This window comes from Spinacia oleracea, chromosome 3 (assembly GCF_020520425.1).
Source record: "Spinacia oleracea cultivar Varoflay chromosome 3, BTI_SOV_V1, whole genome shotgun sequence".
Lineage (NCBI taxonomy): Eukaryota > Viridiplantae > Streptophyta > Magnoliopsida > Caryophyllales > Amaranthaceae > Spinacia > Spinacia oleracea.
This window is the reverse complement of record NC_079489.1, coordinates 26,978,996-27,001,061: the sequence shown is the minus strand read 5'-3', so window position 1 is coordinate 27,001,061 and position 22,066 is coordinate 26,978,996. Positions and strand designations below refer to the sequence as shown.

Here is a 22,066-nt window from a genome sequence, read left to right as displayed (position 1 = left end):
TTAAAATAAGACAAAACAATTCCAACTACAATCTTAGACTCGAATTAAAGATAAAAGTGCATATAATATGTTTATACCAAGAAATTTTCTGTAACAATATGTGGGTGGACGTAATTCGTCTCAGGGTGATCCGAACCCTAAAAAATGAATAAAGTAAGTTATGTCGGTATTATTCTTTACTAGATTAGATCCCGTGCACGCACGGATTATGATAATTTTTTTACAAAATATTTAACTAAATATGGCCAAACTACTGCATAATTATATAAAAAAAAATTAAACATACTCATTTATATTTATATTATCTAATATGCATATTATATATGTGTAATATGCTACTTTGACCAACATATCGAGTGAATATAATTTCCATTATTAATGTACCGATTTGACTAAAATGTTATAAGAAAAAGTATTTAGCAAAATTATTATTACGTGGTATCTATTATTGCCATAAATTATAATCTAATATTTTTTTTCCATACATAGATAGTTTATAAAAGGGTAGAGAATAAAATAAAATAAAATATATATTTTAGGAAAACATTTTTAGGCGGGAAAATTTTACACCAGGAATTGACACGTGTCATTCCTAATGTCTCTTTTAGTATATAGTAATAGATAACTTGGAAATGGTCAACTAATTTTTTTTTTTTGACCAATGGTAACATATTCTTTATAAATAATTGCTTGCAACTTCCACACTTCACTTACAAGCAAATAGCAATCATCATGGCACCCTTACATTTCGAAGCCATCTTTATATTTATTTTTATGATTCAAATTTTCTCTCTTATCTCAACTCATCCCCTTGACTCTCTTACTCCATTTGAAATCAACCGAGTCCAAACCAAAATTTTACAAATCTACCCTCCTCCCACTAACACTCTATCCTTCCATTACATGGGCTTAGATGATCCACCAAAGCCCACCAATGAAAAATGGATGATTACTACAACACGAACCGCCTACGTGGTGCTTCGTGTAAACAGAACCACCCATGAAATCACCCTAGACTTAACCAAATCCTCTAAAAACAACCCCAAAATTATAACCAATAAAGTTTACCATGGTAATGGATACCCAATGCTAACTTCCCTAGAGCAAAACAAAGCAAACAAGCTTGCACAAGGGTACGGCCCGTTTACAAGGTCGATTAGCAAGAGGGGGCTTAAAATAGATGAAATAGTGTGCTTAGGCTTTAGTGTTGGGTGGTATGGAGAGAAGAAGAAGAAGAAGAAGAAGAAGAATGAAGGGAGGATAGTAAAGGTGATGTGCTTTACTATGGACGGTACTATCAACTTTTACATGAGACCAATTGAAGGTGTAACTGTGACCGTTGATTTGGATGAGATGAAAGTGGTAGGATTCAAAGATAGAATAGTGGTCCGTGTACCTAAAGGAGAAGGGACTGATTATAGAGAGACCATGCAAAATAGATCCTCTACTCATCATCTTCCTACCAAAGGTGTCATAATGACTCAACCAAATGGACCAAGTTTTAATGTTGATGGTCACGTTGTGAGGTAAATATCTTTCACTAGATTAGATCCCGTGCACGCACGGATTTTGATATTTTTACAAAATATTTAACTGAATATCTCCCAAAGTACTGTACAGTTATAAGATTTTTAACATACTCGTTTAAATTTATTCATCTAATATGCACATTTAAAATGCTAATATAACAATTTGACCAAAATATTGAGTGATATATTTTCCATTATTAATATAGCGATTTGACTAAAATATTACAAATTTAGAATAATTATTATTACGTCGTATATATTATTTCCATAATTTATAAACTAAAATTTGTTTCCATATATAAATAGTTATAAAAAAGGTGGAGAATAAAAATAAAATAAAACAGATACTCTTTTTTGGGAAAGTTATTTTTGGCGGGAAAAAATTGCACCAGGAATTGACACGTGTCAATCCTGGTGTCTCTTTTAGTATATAGTAATAGATGCTCTCATCTTGTTTCCCTTCAAAAATATTCGGAATACTTTCTTTGTTTTCTAATATACGGAGTACTCCGTAATAGTTACGACGTTTTTATATACTTCATCCATTTATTAATACTAGTTGTTGGATCGTGCGCTAGCGCGCACGATCCCCCAAGGTATAAAAAATTATTTTATAAAAATATTACGTAAAAAGCGAACATTTATAAATTTATGGTAAATGCTAGAAAAACAATGTTAAAGTTCTATTTGCATGTAATTATAATACGAAATTGATTACATGCGAAGTCTTGCTATAATGGATACTTTCCTACACAACTATTATGCCTTGTACTATTTACATTACAATGTTTATAACCACATATCGTTGATACCTAATAAAATTTTACTCTAATTCTTAAACAAAAAAATCCTAACTATAAATACATATGTTGTCGTATTGTTGGGAGTATGGCATTGAAGCAATGAGAAAAGACTCTAAATGAAAGGGCGAGGAAAGGGTGTGGCAACATATGGAAAGGAACATGGCACATAAGATGGTGATGAAAGGGGAGGGGTAAGACCATAATCTCACTATTACCAAGGAAAAGACAAAAATAAACAATGAAGGAAATGGAGGGTATATTCGTAAATCCACTGTTACATGAATAGTAAGCAATGTTCAAGCCTTTATATGTGTTAGGATTTGCAATGTTTGACTTTTTATACTATTTACATATTCTACTTTGACTATTGTTACTTGTTAGTGATATAAAATAAAACATAGTCAAATACAAATAGAGCATTACGTGCCACGTATGATTTTTTATATACAAACTTTTCTATAAGGCGGTCTTACACAAAAGATCACATTTGTATCATATAAGTTAAGCAATGGAACCAATTAGTTAAGCACTTGAACTATTTAGTTAAGCACTGAAACCAATTAGTTAAGCAAAAGAATTAATTAGTTAAGCAATTTAATCAATTAATTAAGTAATGTAACCAATTAGTTAAAAAATTGAACCAATTAGTTAAGCAACAAAAGTGGTCTTTTCGGTAAGGCGGTCTTACACAAAAGTTGCCGTTTTTTATATACGAAGTAGTATAGATAAGATAGGGTTTTGGATCCTCTAGAGTTGTGAAATAACTCTACAATGTAGAGTTTGAACAACATCAACCATTGAATAAAAAATCAATGGCTCATATATTATCTTTCCAAAATCTCTCATATTTTTTCTCATCAATATTCACTTCCTGATTTTTCCTTCTCACTAATATGAGCCATTAATTTTAAATTGTATGGTTTAGATACAACTCTACCTTATAGAGTTTTATTAAAACTCTATTGGATCCGGACTCGATAAGATAGGAGTAGATGGTTGAGTGAGGGGAAGAGAGAACTCGTTAAACGAACGGGCTTATTATTTGAAAATTAACAAAGTCTTTTATTTTTGCTTTTTGGTATATGGTTTTGGTTAATTGAAGCGTCTTTTTATAGAATGAGTGTCTTAATTAGACGGATGGTCGGTTGGCCGTGAAAGGTTAATCCAAATTGCATTAATGAATGGTTGGTGTTTGACGCATTAATGAATGTTACCTTAACATAGTGTTGGGTAAATTTTTAGAGAAGGGCCACGGTTTATACCCGAACGCGCGGATGGTGCAGGGGCCTGCACGTAGATCTACGTGCACTTGCACCAAAACGCAAAAAACAAAAAAATACAAAAAGAACATAAGAAACTAAACAGAAAGAACATAATAGAGTCAACGAAAAGAACATTAACCAAAAGCTGAAAAGAACACTAATGTTAAAAAACTAAAGAAAATGTACAAAATTGAAAATAACATATTCTCTCTCCTGATACACTATAAAAAGAACAACTATTTTACAAAAAGAACATCATGTGAAAAATGCAACAGAAAAACAAAAAAAAACATATTATCGATAATATTATAAAAAATTAAAAAACAGTAAAAAAGTTTAAAAAAAAACACAAAATAATTTAAAAAGAACAACAACTTTTTTAGAAAACACAAAGAACAAAATCAAAAGAAAAATAAAATAACAAAAACTCAAAAAATTTTAAGAAAAAGACAACAAAAAAAAGAACAAGAGAACAAAACACATGAAAAAGAACAACATTTTCTTTTTCCTTATCAAACAAAAGAACAGAATGAAAGGGACGAAAAGAACAACAAATCTATGTTCTTTTATTAATTGTATTTGTTCTTTTCAAACCACTTAGTGTTCTAATTAAAAAGACAAAAACGACGATATTTTGATGCACTTAAAACTAGATCTATATTTTTATTTAAATGTATTTTTGTTCTTATCCAACGCATCAGATCTATGTTCTTTTATTAAGTGTTATTTGTTCTATTCAGACGATTTTATGTTCTAATTAAAAAAAGACGAAATGACTATTTTTTGATGCACTTAAAAAACTAAATCTATATTTTTTAAAAAAAGTACTTTTGTTCTTTTACCACGAATCAGACTATGTTCTTTTTTAAGTGTTATGTGTTCTTTTCAAACCATTATATGTTCTTTTTTTAACAATCTATGTATGTTGATATAAAAGAACAAACTATGTTGATTTAAAAGAACAAACTATGTTGATGCCACAATAAAAGTAAAGTTGTGAAAAGAACATTACAATTTGAAAAGAACATTAGAGGAAAGAACAAGTAAACGTACCTTAAACACTCGATCAACATTTATCAGGAGCATAAATATCTTTTAATAAATCTTCAAAAACTGATCTCAATTCTCGGAAAATATCACGCTCTCCAGATATTCTCTTGCTTCGAAAACTAGCCAAATTGAACTAGTGTTTTTCTTAATTCACTCATTTTTCAACAAAGGAGAAACATTCAGAAGAAATTTTAGAGAGAGAATAAGGAGAAAATATATTTTTTACTCTTTCACTCACCATCTCACTCTTTCTCTCTCAAAAAATCTCTCTTATGTTGAGAGAATATAAATCCTCTCATCTTTCTCTCTCTAAAATGTATTTATAAAATGACTAATGGTTATGATTCATAAGTACAATTATTATATATATAGTTGTTGAAAAATAGAAAATGAAAAAATAGGAAGTAGAATCAAAGAATAACAGAGAAGGAGAAAGGAAAAATATTTAAAGAGTGCATAATGAGAACTATGCACGTGTTTTTATTTTGTTCTTTTAACAGAATATTATAAAAAGAACAAATGAAAAGACTAAAAGAACAAATAGAGAGACTAAAAGAACAAGTCAAGTACCTTGTCCAACAATAATATATGATTTAGAATCATCATTTTCATCATTTTGTTATGAATTATCAAGCACATTATTCATAATATCTGAAAAAATAATAGGTTAACATGTATAAAACCAAGAAAAAGAACGCAACCAAAAGAACAAAGGATAAATAAAAAGTAAGAAGAAAATTAACACAATAAAATAAAAAGAACAAGTTATGAAACGCAAATGAAATTGAAAATAATAAAAAAAGAAGAACACAATAGAATGAATGAACAAATTATGAAACGCAAATGGTCTATTTTTCTATTATAATGAAACTGTTATTTTAATACGAGCATAAAGAAACTGTTCTTTTAATACGAGCATATGTTCTTTTAATATGTAAAACTGTTCTTTTCTGGAAAAAAATCGTAAGTACATAATCTAAATCTTCAAAATCAGCGATTTCAACGAAATAAGCGTGTTGTTACATAATTTGATTCATTAAAATCATCAAAACCATCAAAACTCGATTATTACAAAAACAAAATCATCAAAATCATCAAACACACGATTATTACAAAATCAAAATCATCAAAACCTAGAATTTATTATTTCAAAATTGAAAAATTACCTCCCAAAATCTGATTATAAGCTGCAGAATTCAGATTTGAAGAAGAAGAATCGATTTAATTTGATATTGAAGCAGAAAAATCAACGAATTTTTGGGAATTTTCACTACTTTCTCTCTCTAGGAACTATTTTAGAAAACCTAGTTCATACTTTCTCTCTCCTCTTCACAATTTGAGTTCAAACATAAAATCTAGAAGAATATATATCGCAAGAAGAAAGCAAATCGAATAAAAACGTGAAATACAGAGCTGAAAAGAACAGAGCCTTTAATGTTCTTTTGTTCTAGGGTATTGTTCTTTTGTTCAAGGAAAATGTTCTTTTGTTCCCGGGATTTAATGAAACACGCGCGTTTTATGTGTTTTTTATGTCGTTTTGTTTTCGGTGCACCTAGAGCACGGTGCACACGCCTGCACCATCAAATTTGCGGTATAAACTAAGTTCAGGGTCTATCGCAATGTTACCGTTACCGTCACCGTTAAGCCTCTTATTTTTAACCCTATTTAAAACTATAAACAAACAACACATAGTATACTAAATTAATTTACTGATTAAAATTCATTATGACATATATACATAGAGATTTGAATCTAATAAATACATAAAAATTGAATCAATATTCATTTCACCAAAGTTATTATCGTTGTGTATCAAACATTTTATGTACCCTATAATTTACAACTTTCTTCAGTGAGAGGGTATATATAGATCTGTTGTAGTCATAATTATCTTTAGTTTTGATTCACCTGACTGTAATCGAAATATTTACCTCCTTTTGTATACCACATAATTTTTTACCTACGCACAAAACTTAACTAAATCAAACCCGCATAGGGGCACTTACTGCGCATACTCAGAATTTGTAAAAGTGAAATCAAAAGCAAATAATTAAATAAATAAAATTAAAGAGAAAGGGTCGAAATCATTCACATTTTCGAAGAAATTTTGCCATTTCCAGCCTAAAGAAATTTAGTAAACCCTGGAGAGAGAAGGAGAAAAGGGAGTTGGATTCATGAATATGAATTTAGACTAATAACTATTTAGTTGCCCGGACGCAAAAATGATACTTTGGAAGTAAGAAGCCCCTTTGATATCTCTTCAGCAAAAAAAAGGACTCCAATTCAATTGTTTACTTTTTGGAATTGAATTATTCTATTTCTATTCAATTTGACGGGCAATACCCCATATAATAGAAAAGTGGATTAGTTTGATTATTGTACAACTTATTAACTTGTTTTGAGTCTAACTTGCATTTAGTTAGATTACTAGTATAGTACCCGTGCGATGCACGGTTTATAATCTAAATATAAATTTATATGAAATCTGGTAGACAATTATCATCAAAGTAGAGCTTATAGATATTCTCCAAATTAAAATTAATGGTGGATAAATTTGTTATTGTTCATTTGACGCGTCTTATTTATTAAAACAATTAAAACAAATAAGGGTACAAAGATAAAATTATTTCCATTCTCATTCACCACTTGTGTCGAGCATAAAATTATCTCAACCATATTTCCCTTCAATAGTAATATCCACTTAATACTCGCACACTCGCCCCATCAACCTCATTACCCGATCATTTAACACCTACATACACCATTTTCTTTATTCAGTTAGAGATAACTTTAAGGCAGGGTGGTCCTGCACACATGTACCCGCCTACAATTCCCATCCCCATCCCTGCCTTCCACGATAGGATTGATGCACACCCCTCCCAATCCTCGTTTCGAGAGATACAAAATAAAATTCATCTTCGCTTCATCACCCCCCATGTATCCACAACCGCCTCAAATTCACTCCTAGACTCAATTTTTATTTTTGGTAAGACAATTTTGAATTTTAAAACTTTATTCTAAAGTCTTTGACAAATCGTTTATGTGATTAGATAAAAAGAGTAAATAAACAAAACATTATAATTGTACTCCGAAGTTAGAAGTATTATTTTTTTCTTTTATATGTAAGATTAGCAACGCAGGCGGGTCAAATCTGAAATCCATCACCGCCCGTTCACCCCGCAACGTATACATTCTTTAACCCCATCATCCATCAAACTTTCCTCCATCTCCGCCCACTTAGGGAGGATGCAAATGGGGATCTCCCAAAAAACTTGCCCCACTAACACTTTTAGCCTGCATATCCGTACTCATCTACAATTCTTATCCCTATCCCCTCCATCAATGATAGGAATGAATTCATCCCTCCAATCCCCGTTTTGAGAGGTACAAAATAAAATGCATCCCCTCTTCATCACCCTCTCCTGTGTATCCACATGCACCCGCCTCAAACCACCGCTATACTCAACCTTTTTTTTTTGGTAAGACATTTTTGAATTTTAAAACTCTATTCTCGAGTATTTGACAATTCGTTTGTCTGATTTGAATAATTAAGTAAATAAACAAAACATTATAATAAGTAAGTTATTAGTAACTTTTTATATTCATAACCAACATAGTAGAACTTTTAGTAAGTGTTAGTTATGCATTTATATTTGGTAAAAAGCAATGAACCATTTGATATTAAGATTCTCGGCCCTATATTTTCGGAATCTGTATACTATTTGCGTGTATTTGATGTTGTAAATTATTTAAGTTTAATTACATTAACGAAGAGGGGAATCAATGAGTGATATTAGTCATCACCACATTGATTTCCACTATTTTAGTATAATTTTTGATATTATAAGATAATCAAATAAAGAACGGCACTTGTCAGCACCATGTATTTAACTGTATAAGATATAACCATTACGACGTCTATGGCTTATGGAGTTAGAAATTCCAAAATCATCTCTTCCCTATCAACCCAAATATGATATATTAGTAGACCGATTATGATACATTATAATATCAATCCACTTTAATTATTCGACCAAAGATTCATTCAAAAATTTCATACCCCTTTAACTCATTCAAAAATTTTATCTTATTCATCAACTTTTAAATCGATTTTAATATAAATTTTAAAATGCAAATTTTAAATTTCTCTAAGCTATATGTATGTATAATATATACGTTCATCTCTTCTCCTTGTTATGTCTTTTCATATTATAAGTTTTTGATTTTTATTAGACTTTTTTAAAATTATTGTTAGAAAAATATAAATTCATTTTTTTTTCATTATCGTCTATCACTTAAGAATCCATGCCTAAATACTAAAATCATATTATTAATTTTGTTATTTCGTATTTTTTTCATAATATTACACCGTTCAATGTAAGAAGTACCTAATAAGAATAGTATAGTTTTATATCTAGAAGTACATAGTACTAAACAAAATTATGCACGGTACAGTAAACAAATTTAATCATGATACTATATTTATAATCATTAATAATATTCTATTAATAATAGTACTCTGTAGTAAAAAAATTTAACAAACTTAATTTTGTATTACAAATTAGTAAACTTTGTTAGACCAATTGTGAAAAACATTTCCATCATATTTTCTTACTCCTTTTGAATTATTCTCATTTAAATTTTCATTTGTTTTCTAGAATTTTAACATATTCATTTTCAGTTTTTATATGAGTCTATAAAATACTTCGTATATGTTTACCTTTTAATTAAAATCCTTATATTATACAATAAGGTCCCTCAATAAAATAAAAAATCCTTATATTACGGAGTATATTCTTACATTATATTGCATTACGTAATATTTTAATTATGGAAATAAATGTTGCAACATTGTTGGATACACATTAGTTAGTAAGTAAATTAGTAATGACTAATAAGTCAAAGATATTTATGTGCATATATACTACTTGGCATAATTTTTTTTGTATAATTAAGATTTTGAAATTATTCTATATATATAATAGAGATGATTTTAAAAATAATATTATTATTTATATTAAAAAAGAGGCGAATCAGTGAGTGACATTTGTCATCACCACATTGATTTCCTCTCTTTTAGTATATTATATAGATAATATATGTTGCTTTAAGTATATGCTTTAATAAATTTTATTATGTAAAGATTAGCGATTCGTAAAAAGCAATGACTAGTTAGTGATGTGAGATTATTAATGAATGATTGGTTCTAACATTGTTGCTAAACGCAACCTAATTTTACTTGACGCAACCATTTTACTTTAATTTTTTCCAATAAAAAAATACTGACCCTCACTTTTATTATTTTCTCTCAACCTTTTTTGATGGAGTATTGTTTTAGTTCAAATAAATTTGATTTTTGTAGTAGCACGTGTATCTAATCAAATTTAAATACTATTTTGATTACAGTGGATGATCTTTTTGACTTGGAAGACCTCATAATTGAGGGTTTTTTTTTTGTTTTTGGAATCTTTTCATGCAATTTGTATGAAATAAATACTTCAATTTTGTACAAATTGAACAAAATATAACTAACTATTTCGTACATATTGAACGAATTAAATAGAATTAAGCATTTCATACAGATTGAACATAACAAAACTAAGTGTTCCGTACAGATGGAATGGTTCTAAAGCAACACCAGAATAGGTAAAATCGATGACAGAGTTTGGTTGAAAAATTAATATCGGAAATAGGCTACGTATATTGCATTCAATCCGGATAATCGAAATACACTAACAATCTACTAGTATTAATTACTAGCTGAGAAATTTAAAGTGAGTTAAGTTTATTTAGAGCTTCCAAGCTTGGAACAAATGCAACCTTCTTTAATACAACTAGTTTTTTTTCCCAAGCGATGCATGGTTTTTTTTTTCCTTAAAACTCCGCAGGACCATTGTAATTAATCATATTTTATATTTAAAAAAAATATGTGCAATAATGTTTGTGATTCCAGGTTTTCAAGTTATTCCCAAAAAAATTCTTTTGACCCTTTGCTACAATAGGATTTCTAATTTCATAAGTTATATGATCAACAATTCAGCATCGAGCCTTTTTTTTGTGTTCTTCAAATACTCATGCCTTGGAAATTGTGCCTTCATATATGATATAGGCTCATTAAAATCGTAATTAAATTTAAAAATCTCTACAACAAAAATTGCCTTTCAAATTACACATTTGAAATGAATTCAATGAATTGATTGGAATGGTTAGGTTGAAATAATTAGCCGATACAAAACAACTTTATTTCTGTGTAATATTTTAGAAAATTGAGACCTGAAGAGGGGTTTATCCATATTTGTTTGATTCTAGTTGAATAGATGTATCATTTATCAGAATAAAAGAGCATATATACAATGGATAATTTTACAATAGCTACATCAATTTTGTAGCAATTATAAACTTTTAATCTTGACTTTTTATTTAAATTATTAAATCTACACCATTTATTTTCTGTTGACTTGACTTTTAAAATAATTTATTTTTCTTTATAAAAAGAGATTAAGTAATAAAAATATAATTTTTCTTTTAGGGTAAATAAAAATATAAATCAACACATAATCATGACCACTTAGAAGACATGTGGCCAAGAATACATAATCAATTCTTCATTTAAAACATAATAAGTCACCTCAACATTTCATCATTCCCTTTTCAATTTTAGTTTACCACCGTTTAGAACAATTTAATTAGAGACATTGATTAATACATTGGCGGTTATGGTGAATCAAGAATGAGAAACGTTTCAGATGGTTATAATTCTCTAGTTAATGAATTTGACTATTTATTAAACCTACATGTTTACAATTTTTTATAGACCGATATTCCTCCCTGACTTATTTTGCTAAATTTTATTATTTTTCTATAGGTAGGTGGAAGTTAAAATTATGTTATGAACTTCTAATTTATGTCCACCCCATTGTTTTTTGGAAAAATATTTTTTCTAATGAGGTTGGTATTAGTTAAATCTATCATTATATTCATTTTTTTAGCCCATTTAAATCAACGGTGCATCTTTTTTGCATCCCGTTGTCTGACTTGCCTCAAGCGTCATCATATTTCAAGTTCTTTTACAAACGACTTAAAAATCGACAAACATGGATGCATTTTTGTTTTGAAATCTGTATGACATCTACTACTACCACATCCCCAAATTTATAAGTATAATTTTGAGTTTTAAAAAATGGTTTAGTCTTTGATATTTTCCAGAATTTTGACATATCACATGTCTTTCTTGATCACAACTCTTAATTCTTACGTCATTTTCCTTTTGGGTATTTTTCTTGATTGTGATGCAAAGGATAGGGTGTGAAACTTCATGTATACTTGGCAATTGAAACATAGTTTTTAATCCAACAAACAATGGTGAATTTCTTAGCATATTGAAGATTTGTTGATTTCTTTGGTTTAATTCAAAGAATACATATGCTTAACTTAGTTACTCCGTACTAGCATATTTCTCTTATTCTCATTTTCTTAAACCCCTTGGATAAAAAGATATTCCGTATACTCCTAAACTAAGAATGTATTTGTGGTCTTGGGGAGCTCATAATATATTCCATAAAAGTAATGCTTCAATTCCACCCAATATATCTTGGGAATTTTAGTATGTCTACGCAATATCAAAATTGTTAGTGAATGTTTTTAGTGAAGTATTATACATTTATACCTTTATCATTTTGGTATGTCAATTTACCATTTTTTAATTGAGTTTCCTAAAATATAGCCCGTGCGTAGAACGGGCCAAAAGCTAGTTAATAATGAATAACTTAACCGATCTATGTTTTTAGTTTTATACAAGTATTAACTTGTGCAAACATTTTTTTAAGGAATTTTTGTCAGAAAGGACCTTTTATAATCAAAAAATTGTGACAAAGGACCTTTTAAAAAAAAAGTTGTGAGGTAGGACCTAAATCAGAATTTTTGTTGTGAATAGGGACCAAGAACCATTTTCCGGTAGTCAAACCATATTCTCCGGCGTTGACCAGCACGTGCGTGGCACGTGCCCCATAAAAACGATTTTTTTAAAATTAAAAATCTAAAATTTTCCCCTCCAATTCCCCCTTGCATGCCTACCGAAAATCTAAAATTAAAAATCCCCTTTTCTCTCTCCTTCGTTGCTCTGTTCCTCCACATTACCTTCTCATAGCTTCTTCATCTTCTTCATCAATCCATTGCATATTGCTTATGGAAAATAAAATTCATTGCTTCCCCTTGATTTTCGTTGCAATTCGTACCGGGTAAGAGTAAAATCCCTAATTGTTTTGGTCCAATTTCTCCAATTTCGTAACTTTCAAAATTAGGGTTCATAAGCTAAATTTATTTTCAGACCGTAATTGGTTGGTTTTAGACCATACTAGAGGGTTGTTGGGCCCTTCGGAGGCGGCAACGACGGCAACTCGAGTGTTAATCCTCTTCAGGCCGGTGGTGTTGGTGGTTGCGTTTGTTTGAGTTACACGGTCTAGCAGGGTTGCAGATGGCTTTAGGCATTAGTGCAAGGTGGTCGGATTTTTTAGTTGAGTATGGGAGTTGAAGTATGGGAATGGAGTTTTTTGAATTTTGTTTAGGAAGTACCGAATTTTCTTTTTCCAGAAGCAAAGTGCAGGTAATGTCGAGGAAGAAGAAGCAACGAGGAGAGAGAAGAGAGTTTTTTTTAAGGTTTTGTATAGGTAATTAGGGGGAAAATAATTAATAAGTCGTTTTTATGGGCGCACGTGCGACGCACGCGCTGGTCAACGCCGGAGAATGTGGTTTGACTACCGGAAAAGGGGTCTTGGTCCCTATTCACAACAAAAATTCTGATTTAGGTCCTACCTCACAACTTTTTTTTTAAAAGGTCCTTTGTCACAATTTTTTGATTTTAAAAGGTCCTTTCTGACAAAAATTCCTTTTTTTAATGTAATTGCATACTCTGCTGACCACTCATGAATAGAAGAACACCATGATATTCATTCAGAATAAATCGGAACACCATGGAAAGGAAATCAATATAATTATATAAAACTCAAAATATCCCTTAAAAAAAATATGAAACTCAAAAAATGATTTCAAGGGTTGTGCAACTGTTATTAGGCGTTACTTTGCAGTTTTTAAGTGGGATAACCAATACTTCTTATTTTGTCCAGATTCTTAATGTTGATAATAAACTAATTCGCTACTGATTGTAACTTGGACGACAGATGAGGATAGTGATAATTATGTTCTGCTTTGATGTAAAACTATATATAAAAAAATTATTTGATAAATTATAAACCGTTTTTGTAAAATTAATTTAGTTTCTTTTACATTTTTTGAAAAATGGTGGTCAAACAATGAAACGGATAAGATTAAGTTCTTAAAATTAAATGGTTGAGATGGTAGCCATTGAAAAACCGTCTGTATACAATACATCAATGAAGTAACTGCAATTACTTGTCATAGACGTAAAATAAAAATAAAAAGAAAAAAGAAAAACAGAGGGTATATACCTTTGAATTCGAAATCATGTACTCCGTAGTACAATTCTTGTTCAAAAATTCTTCTATATAACATTTAATTATGGTGCAAATAGTTAACGTAAAGATCATTCGGCAGCGGAAGTAGGAATACAGAATATGTCTAATTCAATTTAAAGTATATATTGATTTAAGGAAAGTGTAAATAGGGTTAGATAATATGCTGGTCTTTGTAAATAAATAAACATACTTCATTGTTTCAAAATAATTGTTACAGTCACATGTCATAATAAATAAAGTATGTTTGTTATTCCGTAATAATTTTTTTTTTTTTTTTTAATTTAATCTAATAACATATAAAGTAGTCAGACTTTTAGGTTTAGGAAAAATAGCAGAGATAGAATATTTTTATATTTGGTAAATAAGAGATAGAATATTTAACATAATATATGAATATTTAAAAATAAAAATATATGGGTAATTTAATCTTATTCTATATTTGGAACCATAAGATCTTAATATTCTATTTCAGACTATATTTAAATATAATCTAGATATTCTATACTAGTTTAGGGCCCGTGCAACGCACGGCTACTACTAAAACAACTTATTATTTTAATAGTTTAATAATAACTGAAAGACTTGTGATATTAGGAAAACATGAAAGTAAAAAGGATATATGAAAAAGTATAAATTCAAATTAAGTTGTGTAAAAAAAATATTCAAATGAACTAAACTTGCATATTACTATACAAAGTTAAAAATTATAGTTGTTTACTTGTATGTAGAACGATATAACAACGTCAACCAAACCCGAATGACTCAAGACTAATTTTCGAAAAGACCCGAGCATAACCGAGGTCTGTTTGGTAAGCACTTTCAGTCACCTTAAATGATTAGGTGCTAATATGATAAGTCACCTTAAACAATTAGGAGTGTTTGGCAGGTAGCTGAAATAAAATTTAAGGTGGATAAAGTGACTGATATTGAAACGTTAATCTGATTAACGTTTGAGTTTCAGCTCCTGAAATTATTATTTTCTTCAAAAAAAACCATTGATAACAGAATGGTTGAGAGAAAAGATTATTCGGATGTAAAGCGCGAAGTAGAGTTGTTACTCTGCGATGCGATGAAGGGTTTTACATGGGTTGTGTTCGACCATCGTTTTTCGGGATCCAATCGGATCTTGGATTTGCCTGACTTTTCCCGGCAAGCCACATGTCAGAAGTAGGGGACCTTCTTCTACCTTCAATTCTGATCTTTTTTTGATGGGTATTTTTTATCAAGCATGTATTTTTTTTTTCTCATAATTTTTTTGGGGTTTATAATTTCATTTTCTAATATAGGTTTAATTTGTCGCAGAGGAAGATTATAGAATTTTATTAGAATTCAGAAGATTAGCTACACATTTACTGCTTCTCCTCATAGTAATGGCGGTTTATTAGTTCTCGATGTTTGTTGTTGTGTTGTTTCATGGTCATTAATATATGTAGTAATCCGTGGACTATGGACTATGGTGCACATAGAGCATGGTGCATCATGTGCACTAAAAGAACACATGTGCATAAACAAAAGAACATGACACTACGACAAAAGAACATGCAATATAATGTTTTACTTTTTTGTTATAAAAAATCACAATTTATTAAAAATATAAAAAAATATATGTCCATGTTCTTTTTACGTAAACAGATGTTCTTTTAATTATATACTAATGTTCTTAAGGTGCACCATGCTCTATGTGCACAATGGTCCACCTTCTAAATTGCGATATATGTAGTTTGTGTTGATATTTCATACATACGATAAATCAATAAAGATTAAAAAAAAGTTCCGATATTCTCTTTTACGGAGTAAATACATCACATTAAGGGAGTTATCATTCGTATAATATCAACTAACATTATAAAAATCATAATAATTATAGATTTTAAAATATATAGAGTGTCAATTAAACTACTAAAGATTTCAGGTACTTAAAAAAATAGTTCTACCAAACAGACAATATAAACATCTACATTATCACTTTCAGCATCTTATCAGTTTCAGGTACTACCTTATCAGTTTCAGCTGCCTTATCAGTTTCAGCTCAATTTCAGCTATTTTTGCCAAACAGAGCCTAAGGCTCTGTTTGGGTCAAATACAACATATTTTGAATTGAGAAAAAATCTTGATAAATAAACTTATATGCTAGTCTACTTACCATGTATTATTATTTTAATTAACATTCTTACTTACCAGGTACCATGTTTTATATTATTAATAGTAAACTAACATTAGAAGTTCATATATTTATCATATTGTTTATATTTCTTATCAGATTAAAAAGTTATAATAATACATAAATAAAATTATATCATAAAGGAAAAAATAATATTGATTTAGCTTTCCTCCAATAATATATTATGCAGTACACATCTATGGTAATTAAAATATATTTTTATCTTAGTTTCCTAAAAAAACGTAATGTAATTTATTTCTTTTAAAGTAAAAAGTAAAAAAAACATTTTGGCGGGAAAAAATCGCACCAGGAAATGACACGTGTCATTCCTGGTGTCTCTTTTAGTAGTAAAAAATAAAATAGATTAGATTGCTAACTATATTCTAATGTATGTATGTATGTATAAATTAAGGTGGACAAATTGGGAGTTTCATGTATCCTTTGACGCAAGAGTAGGACTAATCCTATCAACAGCATCAATTTACGATCATGAAAAGGGAGAGCGCAGACACATACTCTACAGAGGGTTTACGTCGGAGGTGTTTGTGCCATACATGGACATTACTGAAGAGTGGTACCATCGTACTTACTTTGATGCTGGTGAATATGGCCTTGGTGTTTTGTCTGTGCCTCTTCAGCCCAAGATTGATTGTCCACAAAACGCTGTTTTTATGGATGGTTATTTAACTAGTCATGATGGCAACCCTATTAGGATGCCTAACGTCTTTTGCATTTTTGAGCGTTACGCTGGGATTATAATGTGGCGACATACAGAAGCTAGTATTCCTCATCGACTAGTAAGCCTACACATTTAATTTTCTTATGTGCTTTTTATTTACTTTACTTGTTAATATGTTCTTCAAATTTTAATCCATTACATTACCTATTGAACACAATTCAATTGTGTTCTACAATATAATAATGGTAAAAAATGGTTGACAACTTGACATGATATTGCAGATAACAGAGTCGTCTAGACCGGAGCTCACATTAGTGGTGAGAATGATATCAACAATTGGCAACTACGACTATATATTTGATTGGGAATTCTTTCAGAGTGGTTCCATCAAGGTTAAGGTAATCAAATCTATTCTCTATAAGTATTAGTAGGATGGGACAATTACAGTCCCCGTCCCGAGAGTTTATGGGCCCTAGGCGAAACAAGAAAAGACCGGATGGAACATTCAAATACCCCTTGTTTAAAAGCACTATAGGGGCTCAAGAATTGTTAAATTTGCTACTAAAAATATCTACTAAATTTGCAAGAATTCATTGTTACCGAAGTGAATTTTGTTATATTTTAATTTATTTTCCAAATAAATATTTCATACTATGATTAATTACGTTAATCAACCAAATAATAGGAAGTACGATTCCCTCGAAACATTAATAGGAAATACGAATTACTGAATACACAAATTAAGCTAAATTATATTTTATTTTTACTATCAATTTACTCTCAGTATGTCTTAGTCGAGTATCTTCTATTAACACAATCATACCAAGGTTAAAGAGTATAAACAACTAATGTAGTCATAATATTTTATTCAAGAAAAATATTACTACTACTTAGGGATGGCAATGAGTCCAAGACTCGACCCAGATCCGGTTAGACCCGGTCCATTTATAAGGGTCTGGGTCCAAAAAAATTAGACCCTGTGGATCTGAGGAGGATCTGGGTCTTTGTTCAATGTGGCGGGTCTGGGTCTGGGTCCAAGAATTAAAGATCCAGATCCGACCCACAGACCCATATAAATAATATCTTTAAAAAAAGGAAAAATTGACAAAGGCAGTCCCAACTATGGACGCTTATCTTTAAAAGGGCTCAACTACGAATTATTACTGGCAGGTCCAAACTATACAGGTTGTCAACTTTGTATGGTCCCATCCTGAAAATGACCGACTGTAACAAGTAAACTTGATGACGTGTACGGTTAGTGCTACTTAAATGACAAGTGTCACGTTTTAGTTGGTTGTTTGATTTTTTTATTTTTTTTAAATATTCCCTTATTTCTTTTATTTGTTTTATAGAATTATCCCCTCCCTTTATTTCTCTACTAACCGAAAAAGGTCAAAGGTGACCAACCATCCCAAACAACTCCCACTGTAGTAGTGTCGTCTCCCCTGTATCATCATCCCCGACCACATACACACAAACCCACATCACCCCGTATAGAACTCTTTCCTCTCCATACACCAAACCACTGCATTGCTCACCCTCAACCTCACCCCATCCACTAAACCACCACAACCCACCGTCACCTTCATCACCAACCACCTATTCACCTTAATTTATGGCTATCGTAAGTATATCCAGACCACCTCCTTATCCACCAATCGACCCTGGTAAACTCTACAACACAAAAAAAAACCACGCATATCCCTCATCACCAAAACCTGTATGCTACTAATTTGTCCTCCCCAACAACAATTGCAATCTCCCTCCTTAGCCCACCTAATCATCAAAATGCCTACCTTGAACATAACGGGAAGGCAATTCAAACAAAAGGGATGTTGCCGGAAAATTGAAAAATGAAAATTGAGTGATGTCACCGGTAAGTGGAAGAACATCGGGGCTATTGCGGCAACCCCCAATTTACCCGTCTACTAGTCTAGTGGTTGTGAAGGATTTGGATGTCGGATTGGAGATGTACGAAAGAGAGAGGGGCAGGCATAGTAAGAGAGCAGCAATCGAAACAAGTGGCTCGGTTTGGTCGGCGGCATAGTGGCTAGGTTGGTCGGCGACAGAGTGGTTGGGGTTAATGGTTGGGAATGGGTTACATTTTTGCAGTGGGCCAGTGAGGGAGAAGAATGAATAAGGTTCTTTGGGAAAAAAAAAGTAAAAACAAAACCAGTGATATTGTGCCACATAGGCAGGAAATATTTTTTTATTTAAAGAAAAACTTGTTCAGCAGGTTGAAAGTCGCAAAACCCAATGAAAGTCGAGACCCTCTAAAGTTAGGACCTGCCAGTAATAATCCGTAGTTGAGCCCTTTTAAAGATGAACGTCAATAGTTGGGACTGTCTTTGTCAATTTTTCCTTAAAAAAATTGTTAAAATTTAAATATGATTCAATCTTTACGTGCTAAACTTCATTCAGTTCTTATGATGTTAAACTATTTAAATATTGTTTGACGTGATATTTACATAATAATATTAGAAACTTTAACTATTTATTGTATTACAAGGCTAATATGATTTTTTTTCCTAAACAAAATTAACGAATATTCCACATTTAGTGGTTTTATTAAAGCAACGTTACGTTTATATACAAAAAATGGGCAAAAAAATTACGTAATATAAGAAAAATGAGGGACAAATATCTTTGGAAAACAAATACGCTTAGACCCATTTAGGACCCAGATCCGACCCTAGACCCATTAGACCCAGTGGATCTGGGTCTGGATCTGATTTTTTTGGACCCAACGGATCTGGGTCGGATCTGGATCCACCTTTTAAAAAGCGGGTCTGGGTCTGGGTCTGGATCCTATCGGACCCGATCCAGATCCGACCCATTGCCATCCCTACTACTATATATTTTGATTTTTTGTTATTTTTATAATGTTGAATATGCACTGGAAAAAAAACATGTGTTACTAGAGGATATTCGGATAAAAAAATGGGACACATATATCTTATGAGTGAGAAACGCTTGCCGTAAAAAAATTAAACACTAAAACATACAAATAAATTAAAAGTTAAAAAGATAAATAAAAAAACTCAACATTTGTGGGTCGAACACACATGTTGCTGGGTAATGTGAATACTCATAAAACCATTACATCCTAATACTCTTATCATTAAGCAATGCGCGCTTTATAATATATGTATAAACTAGGATCTTTTATCAAATTGACTATTTTTATAATTTTATTTACCAAAATAGCTATCTTTTAATTTTATTTATCAGTATTTTGAGGCCCCTCGCGGCCCTGGGATCTAGGCGGTCACACTCCTGGCCTATGCCCAGGGACGGGCCTGTCTCAATTCGGTCAAATTTTTTACTAGGTGTACTCGGGTGCACAATAAAGAGAAAATGACAAATGGGGGAGGGTAATGCGAAACCAAAACCTATTATATCCAAACCTCCAATTTTAACCACTAGGTTTTACAAGTCTCAGCTCTAAAAAATTTGTTGGCCAAATAGTGGAACTCGTTTGCAAGATGGAATGTGACATTGTTAATACATGATGTGTATATATACAGGTGGGAATGACGGGTCTATTAGAAGTCAAGGGAACCAAATACACCCACAAAGACCAAATCCAAGAAGAAATTTATGGTACATTGTTGGCACCTAACACAATTGGTACATTCCATGATCATTTCATCACATTCCATCTTGATCTAGACGTGGATGGTCAAGATAATTCCTTCATCAAGTCCTATCTTGAAATGACAGCCGTTAAAAACAAATCCTCTCCTAGGAAGAGCTATTGGACGGTCAAGAGCGAGACAGCTAAGAAAGAGTCTGATGCACGAATTCATTTGGGATCAAAACCAACGGCTGAGATGTTAGTTGTGAATCCAAGCAAGCGTACAAAAGTAGGGAATACAGTAGGTTATCGTCTGATCCCTGGACCGGCAGTGAGGCCGTTATTAATGGAGGATGATTATCCTGAGATTCGAGCAGCGTATACAAAGTACAATGTGTTGATCACACCATATAATAAATCTGAGAAATGGGCTAGTGGTTTATTTACTGATCAAAGTCATGGTGATGATACATTAATTGGAGACATGGACCCTAAGGTACGTACAAATTTAAGATGGGGTTATGTCTATATGAACAAGAATATGAATGATATTTGACGTGGTGTTTTTGGTTGATGTACAGAGATAGGGAGATAGAAAATAAGGACATTGTGTTATGGTACACAATGGGTATCCATCATGTTACTTACCAAGAAGATTTTCCACTGATGCCAACAGTTAGTACCGGATTCGAGCTTCGTCCCGCCAATTTCTTTGAGACTAACCCTGTATTGTCCTTGTCCATCAAGTCGCCTAATGATATTAAGTGGATCAATTGCTCAACGACGATCAAGTAATCCCTACTATGTACTTAATTTGTTTATTAAGGCTACTTGCCTGACATGAAATTCATTTTCTTATTGAGTGCCAAATTCAACTTATCTCATTTATTTGCTCACCTCTATACTCATGTATTGAACCTTGGCAAATTTAAACTATACCTACCGGTGCACCCAATTACTCGATCGATCCTGATTGCTTTTGCTTTTGCACCATTAGATTACGTTGTCACCAAAATATACATCATTAGTTAAGTTCATGCATGCTGAACATCTCAGCTTCCACTTCATGTGAAACAAATTAAATATACAACTAATCATGGCACCTACACTGCCCATAAAATTGCCTTCCAAAAAACAAGTGTTATTGATACAGAAATATCACTAAACTTATAAGGGGAGGGGCAACATCAACTCTTTCATGCAATCACCACTTCCTCGCCACATAATCTATCTCCATCACCAATCACCACTTCCTAGTTGTGTTTGAAAATTCCTAGCTGCATTGAAATTGAAATTGAATTTGAAATTGAAATTGAAATTAAATCAAGATGTTCACAATCAATTTTGATTTTAAACTTAACTTCATTCCATGACTCTATTGCCCTAGCTAGGGTAATGGAGAAAAAGATGTTGAATGTCTTTTTGAAAGTTAGGAAAAAAAAGGACGTACAACCACTATTAGGAATGATTTAGTAGCTAAATGAGGTGCAGTAGGAAACTTGTTCCACATAATA

The 22,066-nt window shown here is 31.4% G+C and overlaps 1 protein-coding gene across 1 annotated transcript; it reads left to right on the top strand.

Moving 5' to 3' along the window:
• Positions 1 to 695: 695 nt before the first annotated feature.
• Positions 696 to 21,507, top strand: LOC110799290 (amine oxidase [copper-containing] alpha 3, peroxisomal-like). The gene is given in 6 exon segments (XM_022004518.2): positions 696 to 1,526; positions 16,709 to 17,093; positions 17,257 to 17,373; positions 20,503 to 21,027; positions 21,029 to 21,048; positions 21,134 to 21,507. Coding segments are annotated over 6 exon segments (2,055 nt in total). The 5' UTR covers positions 696 to 732; the 3' UTR covers positions 21,348 to 21,507.
• The last annotated feature ends 559 nt before the right edge of the window (positions 21,508 to 22,066 follow it).